At 36.9% G+C, this 13,088-nt stretch overlaps 2 protein-coding genes across 3 annotated transcripts in view; both read right to left on the minus strand.

The window, feature by feature from the left end:
- LOC139782703 (uncharacterized) lies at nucleotides 1-10,406 on the minus strand. Of its 2 annotated transcripts, none has more exons than XM_071721740.1 (3): nucleotides 10,304-10,406; nucleotides 2,994-4,508; nucleotides 1-2,836 (listed from the first exon to the last, which is right to left on the minus strand). In XM_071721740.1, the coding sequence occupies exons 2-3, from the start codon at nucleotides 4,368-4,370 to the stop codon at nucleotides 2,006-2,008; spliced, it is 2,208 nt and encodes a 735-aa protein (XP_071577841.1). In that variant the 5' UTR covers nucleotides 4,371-4,508; nucleotides 10,304-10,406; the 3' UTR covers nucleotides 1-2,005. The 2 variants fall into 2 exon arrangements, with proteins under 2 accessions (XP_071577841.1, XP_071577840.1); XM_071721739.1 differs by lacking the exon at nucleotides 10,304-10,406 and adding an exon at nucleotides 5,457-5,723.
- The window catches only part of Rim2 (replication in mitochondria 2), a 25,473-nt gene continuing 18,860 nt past the window's right edge, over nucleotides 6,476-13,088 (minus strand). Inside the window, exons 5-6 of the mRNA XM_071721741.1 lie at nucleotides 12,163-12,382; nucleotides 6,476-10,770 (exon numbers count right to left, since the gene is read on the minus strand). Of these exons, the coding sequence (XP_071577842.1) occupies nucleotides 10,490-10,770; nucleotides 12,163-12,382 (501 nt within the window). The 3' untranslated portion in view covers nucleotides 6,476-10,489. The remainder of the gene's footprint in view (nucleotides 10,771-12,162; nucleotides 12,383-13,088) is intronic.

Here is a 13,088-nt window from a genome sequence, read left to right on the forward strand (position 1 = left end):
TTATTTTTATATAAACTTTATTATAAAATATTGCATTGTATTAGCTTTACCGACATTCGCGATGCTGCGTAAAAGTATGAGCGAGCCATTTTTGGGACATCTGCTACTTTTACACGAAGACGCATATAATTTATAATATATTTTAATTTATTTACAAATATATATTTTTTTCAATCTTTTCAAAGAACACGCTGTACATTACATTTTTGTAAATATCGTACGAAAGTCGATCACCGTTTTACAATAAAATACAATAAAAGTATAATGGAAAATTAATTGTTTACCGGACGTATTTAATATTAATAGTAATTTCAGCGAAAATATTCTTTTTACCAAGTAGACAATTTCCTTAACGTCTATTTTTGTTTTAATAATATAGTGATCTATATAGGATTCCAGTCTTCATACTAAAAATTTTATGTCTATTATACTACAATTATCCAGACTGTCTTATTACTATCAGTTATCACTATCACTATAAAAAATTAAACAATTGATCCTTTAACAAATTTGATATCCCCTTTTTTCTCAACGAGACAGACCTTTGTTATTTAATTTAATTTAATTTAATAAATCTTGAAAGATATTTTATTTCTGAAATTTAATCAATAAATCATTTATAATGTCAAATATAAAAAAATTGAAACTAATTTCTCTTTCTAATCTCCCATAAAACTATTGCTAAGAAAAAGCGATTAAAAATATGTATCATTACAATTTTGAACAATGATGGCGAGACATGTATGGTTGATTAAGATAATACATATATATCTTTAATCAAAGACCTATTTAAATATAATTACTTATCCAATATTACATAATTTATTCATGGACATAAGAAATAGCTAGACTGACTAAAATCTAATATTGCAGTAAATTTCAATAGTTCATAATTCAATAGTTTTAATAAAAGTATTTGAAACTATAAAAAACAGCAGATTATAAAATAATTTGTAGAAGAGAATATACAGGGTCCGCCTGTATATATATTATTGATATTATTTATGTTGTAAAACCTAAATTTAAAAAATGAGAATTAAGAATAAGTTATTTCATTCAACTTAGCATCTCATAATCTAAATTTTAAATTATATTTCGGTGTAATCCGATACTTACGCATAAAACATTGTTTTTCTCCAATTGTATTTGTGTGCGGCTCATTGTCAGTAAGTATTTTCCTATCTAATAGCAACGCAACGTGTAGATGTTACAAAAATATATTCAAATTTATTTTATTTATTATACATTACTCCATTGTTCTGAAATCTATCGCACTCTGTTTGACACATTCGAAGCTGTGTTAATAACACAGCGCAATCAGGATTATACTCACTACTGCTCATTCTTTCCGTTTAATTATAACTTCTCTTCTTCCTTCCTCTTCAAATAGACATTTTATAATCGGTGCAAGTCAATCTATTTTCTCATGTCCATAAATTCATTTATACAAAATTTATATATAGAGATACCTACTAATATTTCTAACTTTTTCTAATTTCAACGGCATTATTTTCTTTTTATATTTTGTACATTGTTATATCGAGACCTCCTCTAACTTCTATAACCTGAGTCATTCGTGAAATACTACTACACTTGCATGTTTGACGTTCAAGCACGATACGCGCCATTCAGCGAATTCTCTCGCGGTAATGTGTATATTATTCTGTGTATAACTCTTCAACCAATAAATTCAAATATTTCATATAAATGAAAAATATTTTTTTGATTGATTTTGTTAATGAATTCAATCTTCGATTTTCAAATTACTCACGAAAAATCTCCTCTTTCTATGTATACTAGCAATTTTAAACACTGAACATTACATTTCTTGAGCCTCACCGACAGAACGTTATTTATCTCTCTTTCTTGTTTTCTTCTTATTGTAATATTATGTCAGATTGTTAGACCAACTCTTGTCTGAAAATCATGTGAATCAAACTGAAATAAAATCACTGGGCGAAGACAATCAATCGACAATCGAACGTGATCAACGATCGACGCGTTATTATATGTTATTTGGATAAATAGCGTAATACGAGTTCTTAAACTGTTTTGAATTATATACATTCGGGTCCTCTACGGTGAAGGGCTGAATCACGTTGGCGGGCACCGTCGCGGGCACAGTTTTTTGATTATGCACATTTGTTACCATGTATTGCGGCGTGGATACGACTTGACCAATAGTCGCCTCTTCCACCAGCTTCCTCTGGGAATAAATCAGCAGTTGGGGCATGGTCGTGTCGTTCTGCTGCGGCGCATTGTCCGCCGTGGACACCGCGAATGTGGTCGTGGTCGAGCTGGACAACTGCTGCGCCTTGCACTTCTTCGTGTGAGCATATAATGAGCCGGCGTTGTTGTACCTCTTCGTGCAGAGTTTGCACGCGTACGGTCGTTGGCCGGTGTGCGTGTACGTGTGCTCGTTCAGCGAGGTCAGTCGCCGGAATGACTTGGTGCAGATGTTGCAATGGTATTTGGCCTCACCGGTGTGCATGGTGATGTGCCGCGCCAGAGTGTTGGCCCGAGCGAACGCCCTGCTACAGTACTGACAGATATACGGTTTCTCACCGCTGTGAGTTCTCAGGTGCAGCTGCAGGTACGTGCTCTTGGTAAAGGCGCGACTGCACGTGTTGCACACGTACGGCTTGATGCCGGTGTGTGTGCGCATATGCGCCACCAGCGAGCCACTCTGAGCAAAGCACTTGCTACACTTTTCGCAGAGAAACCGCTTTTGCGTATCCTTCACCCGTTTATGCCTCTCTACGTGGTTTGCCAAGGATTGAGCCTGCGCGAACGCCTTTGGACAGAGCGCGCACTTGTGTGGCCTGTTGTGTCGGTCCTGCAACGAGAGAAGAAACTGCGTTAAAGCTGTGTCGTCAGAGATATGCATCTTTTTGTAGGAACAAATAGAGATATTATAAAATAACTTATTAAACGATAATATACGATTAATATACGATATTAAAAACCTTGTTCGAGGAACAAAGTTAACTTGCCTTCTTTCGGTTCTCGGAATTCTCGTTGATTTTGCTCTCGTTATCCTCCTCGTCATCGTCCTCGTCGTCAGTATTGCCAAATATTTCCTCTTTGTGCTTCGACTGTTCGTGATCCTTGAGCTTGTCAAGCCTCGAAAATCCTTTGCCGCATGTCGAACAATTGAACTTCAAGCCGCTGTGCGTCGAGATGTGCCTCTTCAGGTTCCTCTTCGTAGCGAAAAGCTTGCCGCACTGAGTACACTGTAGACTTTCGATCGGCAAGTCGCTGTCGTCGTCGTCCTCCTCTTCCTCTTCCTCCTCGGATTCGTTTTCCTTGAACGTCGGCATCCTATCCTTCTGCTCGTCCGTCGTCTTACTCGTGAACTGATCGAGCACGTCGTCCACTTCCATATCGTATTCGGCATGGCTTTTGGCGTGAGACACAAAGGACTTCTGATATATGAATTGCTTCGAGCAGACTTTACACGTGAACTTGAAGTTTTTCTTCTCCTCCCTCGCGCTGTCCGTCAGGTTGCCGCTTCTGGTGACTTTCGCCGACACTTTGCTCGTCCTCCTGTCATCCTGCGACGCTTTACCGTCCGTCGTCTGACTCTCGTGACACGTGAGCATGTGGCCCTTCAATTTGTCGATGTTGGAGAACTGCTTGTCGCACACGACGCACACGTAGCGCAGCTTCGTGTGCTTGTGCACGTTCATGTGCCGCTGCAACGCGACCTTCGTCGCGAACGACTTGATGCAATACGCGCACTTCTGCCTGGTCGTTCTGCTTATGAGTGGCTTCTCCTCGTCGTCGCTGCAGTTAGCGACGCCCCTCGTATCCTGATTGTCCGTTCTCAATACCGCGATCTCCTTCGAAACTTCGTGGTCGTTGAAGTCCTCCAATAATACGTCATTCTTAACTTCAATCTTCAATGAATCTTCCCGATTCTCGTCCGTTAAACTCCCCGACGTCTCGTTGTCTTCAGGTAGCAGTAACTGCTCCTGCTTGATGCATCTGTCTTCCGTCGTTGAACTGGACAATCGATCCGAGTGATCGCCAGCCGCATCGTCCACGTTTGCCTCGTGACACAAAGCTATTTCCATCATTTCAGCACTGTCTACGTTCTCTTTAAATGCATCGTATGACGAATCTTTTTCGCTCGGTTCGATAATTTCATCCGTCTTTTGCATGAACTTGTGACTTATGTGAGATTCATCATTAATCGCCGAATCGGACTGAACGGCAGTACTGTCGAACGTAACGATATCGTGAGACGAGTAAATGTCCTGCTCTATGACATGATTATCTTTCTTGTAAGACATCACGTCGGATACGGCGTCCGTGATATCTTTCATCATCATGGTCTTCATGTCTTTCGTATGTTTCTCGTGCAACATAGGTTGAACCTGCGACTTCAGGATCTGACGTAGCCTGATGTCGGAATTCTGAATCTGGCATCTGAAGTCGTAGGACACGTCGAGCAGATGATTGCAGGACAAGCAGATGTAAGCTGGCAGACCGTCCCCCTCCTCCACCTGCAATTTGTGAAAATCTCAGTAGTTTCACTTCGCACTGAGAAAAAAATTTTCTGCATTTTAATAAATATTAGTTTGCATACAACTGTGACTTTATTTATTAAAATGGAGAAAAATTTCCTTTTTATTGGTATATGTGTATTTACTGAGAAAAAAATATACTAATAAAAAGAAAAAATTTTCTTTATTTTAGTAAATGGAGTCACAGTTGTATGCAAACTAATATTTACTAAAATGCAGAAAATTTTTTTCTCAGTGCGCAAATATATTTATATTGAAAGAAGAATGAAGTATGTAGACATAAGTATCTCTCTGTAAACGACATTGGGCAGGGATAGGTTCCATGTGTGACGCTCGTGAGCATCATTCATCCCTGTTTAACATTTCTTAAACAAAAGAATGAAATGATTCTATAAGCGTTGCGAGCGCTAAATGGAATGTACCCATTGTAACTAGCTCATGTTATTGGGGTCTGGTTTTCCGTTGCTGAACTGGCTGTACTAGTTCAGCGATGGAAAACAGACATCATTGTTTACATCGCAGCAAGAAGTTAAAGAACGTATAAAACCACAAAGCAGAATCGCTTCCGCGGGATTAATTTTACGTTGAAATGAGGGAAAAAGGCCGCGGGATGTTGCCCCGAACGATCCCTGGCCTCGAAACCGCCGATAATTCTCCGAGAGAGTCGGTGTTAACGGAGAACAACACTGCCAACACTGGTCCGTCCAAAACAACGGCGTTGGCATCGGCGGGTTGACAAATGGGCAGAAAGCGTAAAAACCTTCGAAAAGTCGAACAGGGTTCGAGAACATCTGTCGAGCGTGCAGAAAAATTCAAACGCGAGATATCCGAGACGCGGAGGCGGTTTTCAAAACAAGGCTGGCGAGAGAAAGAGAGAGAGAGAGGGAGAGCGAGAGAAAGAGAGAGGGAGAAAAGGAGAGCGCTAACCTGCACGGCGGCAATGGCCATCAGTTTCTCCGGTATTCCGCCATCGTCGCGAAAGAGCTGGCACACCTCCGTGCAGGGCTTGAGGCAGATACGGCACTCGTTGCCCACGAGCCGTTCCGCGCGTACCGTGCTATTCACCATCGCGTCATCGCTCGGGAGTCTCGGGACTGCCATCGATACAACGGCGGTGATCGGTCGCAACGTACGTGCCACTGCGCGGCCGCCATTTGCTCGGACGACGCGGATCCGGCGGATCGCGGATCAACCGCGAGCGATCTCGCGATAGATCGACGCCACCCGACGGTCGCGGGAACTTTCGCTTCCTCTCGCGAAGAGGAGGGTAGATTGCACACAATTTAGACTTATTATTCCTTTTATCTCTAAAAGTAAATTAAAAATCGGTTTATTAAGAGCTAATATCGGTTTATTCGAAACCAATTGCGTTATAATTAAACTAATTGCGTTACTATATATATATATATACATGATGCCCATTTCTACCACTGTAGATTAACTTTAATCGCGGTTTAACTTACTTTTTGTCATTTTCCAAGTCTTTGAACTAAAAAAAGATCAAAAGTTAGTTAAACCGATGTTAACTCTGATGAAAAAATTTCTATTTTCTCCGAAATTTTGTAAGAATTGAGGCTTATGAAAAATTCTGAAAAAATATATAAAATTTTTCAGATGCTTTCAGAAATAATTGGATGGGGATTTTCGGAATATTTCAGTATCTGTATGGATAAAAATTTCTGAAAAATTGCACAGATTTTCTCATATTTATTCAAATTTTTACAATTATGTATTGGCGGGAAAAATCTGAAATATTTTATTATTATTTTGTCTGAATTTAGCAAAAAGAAGCCAGACAGCCCACACGAAATGGTTGAATGGAAGAAAATTGCTAATAAACCGGAGGGCGCTATAAAATTGGGAATATATATACATATATAAAGAAAAATCTCATTCTTGATTTTTGATTGCGAAAAAGGATTGTGAAGCGAGCAACGCGCGCGGCGTACTTTTTACTTTACTCTTTATTGAGATATCTATGTACACATAAATTTATCCATTACAGTTTTCTTACTGGGTATCGCAAGCTTATATACATACACGGGATACCCTGTGATCGATAATACAATCGGGAAGGTAATCCTACATAAAAAAATAAATTGAAAATGTACAATAAATTTTTTACATGTATGAGGCTTCGTTTCCTTCGGAGAAAGCCGGACTTCAGCAACGGCTTTTCTCCCTGTTAGACTTTGTTAAGTTTGATTAACGTTTGTCGCTGTGAATATCTCATTGAATTCTCGTTCCAGCAATCCTACCCGAATACGAATGAAAAGTTGAGAAACGAATAAAATGCTTTATTTAGAAAAATAACGATGCGCTTGGTACTTTACATGTATTTCCTGAAACTTAAATTAATTTTTCCGGTTTCGAGAACGCTATTTCCGCGCAATTGCAGGATCTTTGCATATATTTGTATACGTATTGATTTTCTCACGCTACGCTAAGTAATTGTACAACGTCAGTCTTTAACGAAACACTCGCTTCTCGTACACGAAATATTTCTCTCTCTCTCTCTCTCTCTCTCTCTCTCTCTCTCCTCCTGTCATTCTCTTTGCATTTCTCGTCGCTCGCCATCTCTGACTTCAATAAAAAAATTCATTGCTTATCCCAATGATTCCTTATCTAATATCTGTACACGCTTTACACCTGGCACACACGCATTCGGTTCTCATATACCTTCGCGATTCCTTTAAGAGGTGCACGATACTCTTGCGTAAATGACTATGCACGACTAATAACAGCCTGGCACTTAGAATCTGTATTCCTGGAGCATTACATTTTACAATTGACAACGGTATCATAGAAGTCTCAACAAGATGTTAACAATTAACATATCAATCACATACAGTGTTCTAGAAGTCGCATATTTCTCTCACGATCAGACGTTTCTCTTAGGCTTCATCTTTGAGAAAGACAGACTCGCTTGTCGCGCATCTTTCACTTGTAGGTACTAATTTTGTCGGTGATAATTATATTTTCATTAAAAATCATCCAGAATTAACTAAAAGATAAGCGAGTGAACATTTTTTTTTTGTTATCCTCGAAAAGTCTCTACCTTTTCTTAATTACTTCTAAATCTAATTTATACGACTTATAGGACAGAGTACATAAACACTATATGAACATTGTACAACCTGCTGTACTGATAAGCGCCAAGCTCCACTGGTAATGAATAAAATAAAATCACAGTTTCTTTACGTATAATATGAAGAAAGGCTTCCCCCTAGATAACCAGATAACCAGAAATGTACGCATATGTAACTATATGTATTCCCATTCTCGGTTTTCTTGATCGGAACCATGGCATAAATCGAGTATGGACCGATCGTTATAAGCATACGATTGGTTCTTAAGAAACAATATGTAAATATATAATATAAATATACTTCTGAACATCATAAAAGTGTGCGGAACATATTGAACATATAAAATTTAATTCTAGAACATTGACGTAAAATGTTAATAAACTTCATTATTAGAGAATTACATAGCCATTGTGCAGAAAGAAAAACACATCATATAACGAGATGGCACGCATTTGGAAACATAAAGATATCGTAATAAAATATTTATAAACGTTTTAAATTAAAACTATAATCGTTTATTATGCTTTGATGAACAAAAATTGAAGATTACTTATATAAATAAAAATAAGAAAATTATTTTTTAACGACTGTTACACAGTTTTGTTTGAAAAAAAAAACAAAAGATTGACATTTCTTTTATGAAACAATCTCTATAGGAATTTTAAAGTCAACAAACCTGCTTTTTTTTAGTACTTTTCCAAAAATAGCCATATATGGTATCCCGAGGTAGTCCAAGAAACAAATAGTGAGGAGTCGTTAACTATTTCGCGTATTTGATCTGTAAGAGATACAAGTGTATTGACGGTGATTTCATGTTCTTGTAATACTTTTTTAGTTCTCTTGCTAAAGATTGTACATCATGCGATTACACGACTGATTAATGTAATATATGATGAACGCCCGTAAATATGTAGACAGCTAGAGCCTACGGTTCGATATGTACACAACGTCGCGATATTTTTCTACGTAAATAAAATAGGAAACTATGAGAACAGCCTAACGCGCGCTAATCCTCCGATACATATTCTAACATTAACATTGTTGCTTTTTGTCTCTAAGAGTAAGTTAAAACGTATATCGGTTCGTTAAGAACTAATCGCGTGTTATCGCACATTAGCGAAATATCGACGAGGAAATCTACAAGGTCGAAATCTGACAAAATCGTTTGTTGAAACATATGAGGAAATATAGTAAAATTATGGTAGAATAAAGAATACAAATCAAACAGAATTGTCGCCGTAATAAAGTGAAATTGAATTTATTGGAAAACTTTTTATAAAACTTTATAAAGTGTAGGAGGCAGCTTCAAAGGTTTCTGGAACTTTTTCATTTTTCTGAGGAATACAAAATACTTAGTCATTTATACTGCATTTTCTAGAAATTTTCAAGAAAATTTCATACTCAAGAATTATGCTATATTTTCTTTAAAGAAAACACTTCCTGTTTTTCTTGTATGATTATGCACTTCTTCAAAGTCATTGAAAGTATTCTTGTGAGTCGTTTTACAAAAAAAAAAGAGCTATGCCGTCGCATACATACAATACCAGCAGTAATAACATTGTTTTTGTCAATGCTTCGAAATTATTTTTATTGCTCTGTCATCATATGCTGCGATAACATAATTAATATCTCTGCTCGCAATTCTGCAGAAATTCAAATGTGCATATTGTTTAGTCACAGATCAGTTTGTATCAGCTAATTCCGGAAATATTTTGAAACTGCCTCGTACATAATTCAAATGTAACAGAATGTTGGCATAACAAATATATACAAACTTACTGGTAACGTTTCTTGGATATGCTAATATCAAAATAAAATAGTTCCTATAGTTTTCATTATTGCTGTTTAAAGCCTGATATAATATCACTTAAAATTTAACTCTGGGATATATAAAACAGAAAATAATTCTTTCATAAAATTCAATATATATCGAAATACAATGCTTATCACAATTTTACATAATTTTACAAACGCAAATTACGATTTTTACTAGAGCCCTAGAGTGGAAGCTTTTAAGAGGAGTGGATCTATAATATTCTATTTACGACCAGGACCAGTTAAAGTAATCGATTTCTAGCAAAAACATTTCACTTGAAGCAACTGGAAAATCGAAACGCCTGGCATAATTCATAAACTCAGAAATTGTTATTATGTTTTTGCTGCTCTCTCACCGAGCAAAGTAACAAATGGGGATCCATTTCAAAGTCTGATTTTGTTTTTTATTTTCTTTTCATGTTGTATAAACAAAAAATGAAAAAGAAGCGAGATGCAAAGAAAAATTGCAAATCGTGAAACAGAACAGCAATCAAAACCTAGGTCAAAGACCTAAAGTGACTATTACAACGAGCCTCACACGTTTTGGATTTGGAGTAAGTTTTGTTTCTGGAGCAGAGAAAAATCTTGCCTCGAATAAATTTCATAACGCAATACAAGCCCACTTTTTTGCGGTATTCACGCACGTCCACATTTTTTTGCAAATGAGAAGCGACGTCTCAGCCTTTGTCTATCCGACGCTAAACAAAATCTGCTTTCCTTAATTCCCCTCTTTCTCTCCCTCACCCCTCTCTCATTTTCTCCCTGCGAGATACAGCGGGTCCGTGTCTGGATATGTACATGCTATCTGAAAGGAGGAAGGACTACTTTTTGCTATACTTTTAGAGCACAGTGCGACCAAAGAGCTGGTACCTTTTTGAGTACCCCTGGAGTAAACGATTAGGGCATCGAACGCGTTTCCAGCTTGATCTCGATGCGCCTAGACGTGCGATTAGATCTTAGGACGCTGTCCCCCCGAGTACGTGCGGTATTCGCCTACTGGAGAAGGGGAAATGGTTGTTGATAGGTGGCCCTTTATTCGGGGGCCGTAAGCAAGTCCTAGGCCAGCTCTCTCTTCGCCTTAGCCTCGTTGTAGAATTCCGAAGTCACATCGGTGCTGGATGTCGTCACCGTAACCGGCCGAAAGTGTCGGGTCAGCACGTATACTACCGCCTCGTACGTAGCCATTATGATAGCGGTGTTCGGAATCTGCCGGATCAGCTGAGTTCCGAGACCACGGTAGAGACCCTTTGTACCCTCCTCCACCCACACCGTGTTCAAGGTCTGCCAGAATGTGCGGTATTTGGTGCCCTCTTCCCGCAACCGGGTCCTCGCGACCTCTAAATAGAATAAGAGATACAGTTATATCCATTCTTGACCATCTATCTTACGTCTAACTTTTATGAAGTTTACTACTAAGGATGGTGAATATATTCTGCTCGCATAAATGTGTTTATATTAATTTTTAAATTAAGTCTTCAATAACTCTCAGACAAATAACTTTCATATGATAATACCGTAGTTTTGTCAGATTGAAATTTTAATCATTATATTTGTAGGTAAGTGTAATCGAAATAGATCTGTATGTAAAAATTCTATGATCTTTGCGTCAAACATGATTTTACTCATATTTAAATAAGACAGGATGAACTAAAGTACATCGGAAATATGTGATCATAAAATTGATTTCCTGTTAGCGTAACGATTGGAAAATAGCTTGATATGATGACGCAGTCTTCTTCTCTGAATAGAAATGCTCCGATTTCATGCAATTCACCAATGGCCTTCTGCGGAAAGATGCACGCGATCTGTGCATATGGTAATAATGATTTGCAAAAACAATTTTCGAAACAAGTGCGGTATAATAGTAATTTAGATCCTGATGTTATTTTGTTCAAACAAGACAAATCAGAACTCCACGAACATTTGTAGATAGATATAACGCCTAATTACATACCGAGTGTCTGGCACGCATTGCAGATATAGCTCTGGCGTTATCTTTAGACCAACTCGGGGAATCTTTGCGAGGCAATGGCAGAGAAAGAAATCTACTACTCATCAATGAAATCAGAGCATTATCAAAAAATATTTTCTACTGAGTTTTCCGTTAACGCCTCGTCGGGCACTGGTGATCGTCAAATAAATATCTCCCATCTTATATTATTATGTAATTTAATACTGTAAATTCAATTAGGTATTTTGGTGTTCTTTTTAATATAAAAATAATTTAATTTTTAATTAAAAATCGTAAACGAAACTCAGCCAAAATACGTTTGACGGTAAATATGAATACAGATCAGCGCAATTTTATTGAAAAATAAGATGTTACCTAGTAATCCTAAAAAAATCGTATTTTGGTAGCAGTCTTCAGACTATATCATTATAAGTGCAAAGACAATTTTTTCAGTATTTTTTCCACTTATAACTTTAAATGATTAGTGGATAGCGATTCTCTTAATTTGTACAAAACCAAAAATCCTTAACTATTGATATAAATTAGCTTCTATTGAACTTCTCGAATATCGAAATCAATATATCAGACTACAAGTAACTAATACAAGTACAAGCATACGAAAATACATAAATTATTGTAATTTAAAAAAATTGCAAATAATAGTAGTTTCCATTAAACAAGATTTTAAAAATTTGTTTTCTAGAAAAAATGTAAGTTTAATTGGGGAGGGAATCCCGCAAGTCCGTACCACGAAATAACACATACTTAATGTACTTACCGTGAGGATAGGCAATAGTTGACGCTATCGTTTTTGAAAATGAGCCCGCCGCCATAAATTCGATGAAGTCGCGGAACGTCTTTCTATCGTCCGTTTGAGAAGCTCGCGACCTATGTGTGGCTAACCACGCCTTCACAGCTTCATATATCACAAAGTGTATCACAGTCTCACTTATGCCTACATAGGACGCCACGATACCTTTGTAGAATCCCAGGATACCCTGCAAGGAAATAATTAAAACACATATAAACGTCATGATATCTTAAATCTAATTTATTTCGATAATGTATATGTAATAAACACATTAATAATTTCGATATCACGCTATTTGTTCTAACTCCATATAATATAAAAGAAAGAAGCCGAAAAAAAGAAAAAAGTAAAGAAAAATTAAAAAATTATATTATATTAGATATATATATTTAATAAAACAATTGAATCATCAAAATAAAAAGGTTTTAAATAGCTAATTCATAAATTAATAATTAATGAGAATATATGTAAAAACATTATACATTAAACATACGATAATAATTATTGTACCATGTGCATATTAATATTAATTATTAATAATAACGCAAAATTAGACGTACCCAATAGACGTACATGGAAATCAAATCTTTGAATAATGAAATAATAGTGATACGATCAAGATATGACATCTCTTATCAATGATATATTCAAAGTCATTGAATCTAAGGGGTCCGAAAGAGAGAACACGTGATATCTGCATGCCCGGTTAAAGACAGCATTAAATCGAGTGTTCATATCTGTGATAAGAAAGCTGAAAACTGAGATGCTACTCGCAATTTAGCGATTCGGAGGTGTGTATTGCTGTTAACGGATCGATATGAAAAAGAAACAGATAAAATGATATTTCGATAACAGAAAGGGGTCATCAATAACCAGATAATTATCATCTTTTC

The sequence above is a fragment of the Temnothorax nylanderi genome, unplaced genomic scaffold, assembly GCF_030848795.1.
Source record: "Temnothorax nylanderi isolate EJ_2023f unplaced genomic scaffold, tnyl_v1.0 TNYL_tig0434_pilon, whole genome shotgun sequence".
NCBI lineage: Eukaryota > Metazoa > Arthropoda > Insecta > Hymenoptera > Formicidae > Temnothorax > Temnothorax nylanderi.

Bases quoted from the DNA above. Each gene is read 5' to 3' on its own strand.
- LOC139782703 (XM_071721739.1), bottom strand. From the start codon at position 5,630: ATGGCAGTCCCGAGACTCCCGAGCGATGACGCGATGGTGAATAGCACG. The intron at 4,509-5,456 runs GTTAGCGCTCTC...CACAAATTGCAG, and splicing joins TGGCCATTGCCGCCGTGCAG to GTGGAGGAGGGGGACGGTCT. The intron at 2,837-2,993 runs GCAAGTTAACTT...CTCTCGTTGCAG, and splicing joins ATTCCGAGAACCGAAAGAAG to GACCGACACAACAGGCCACA.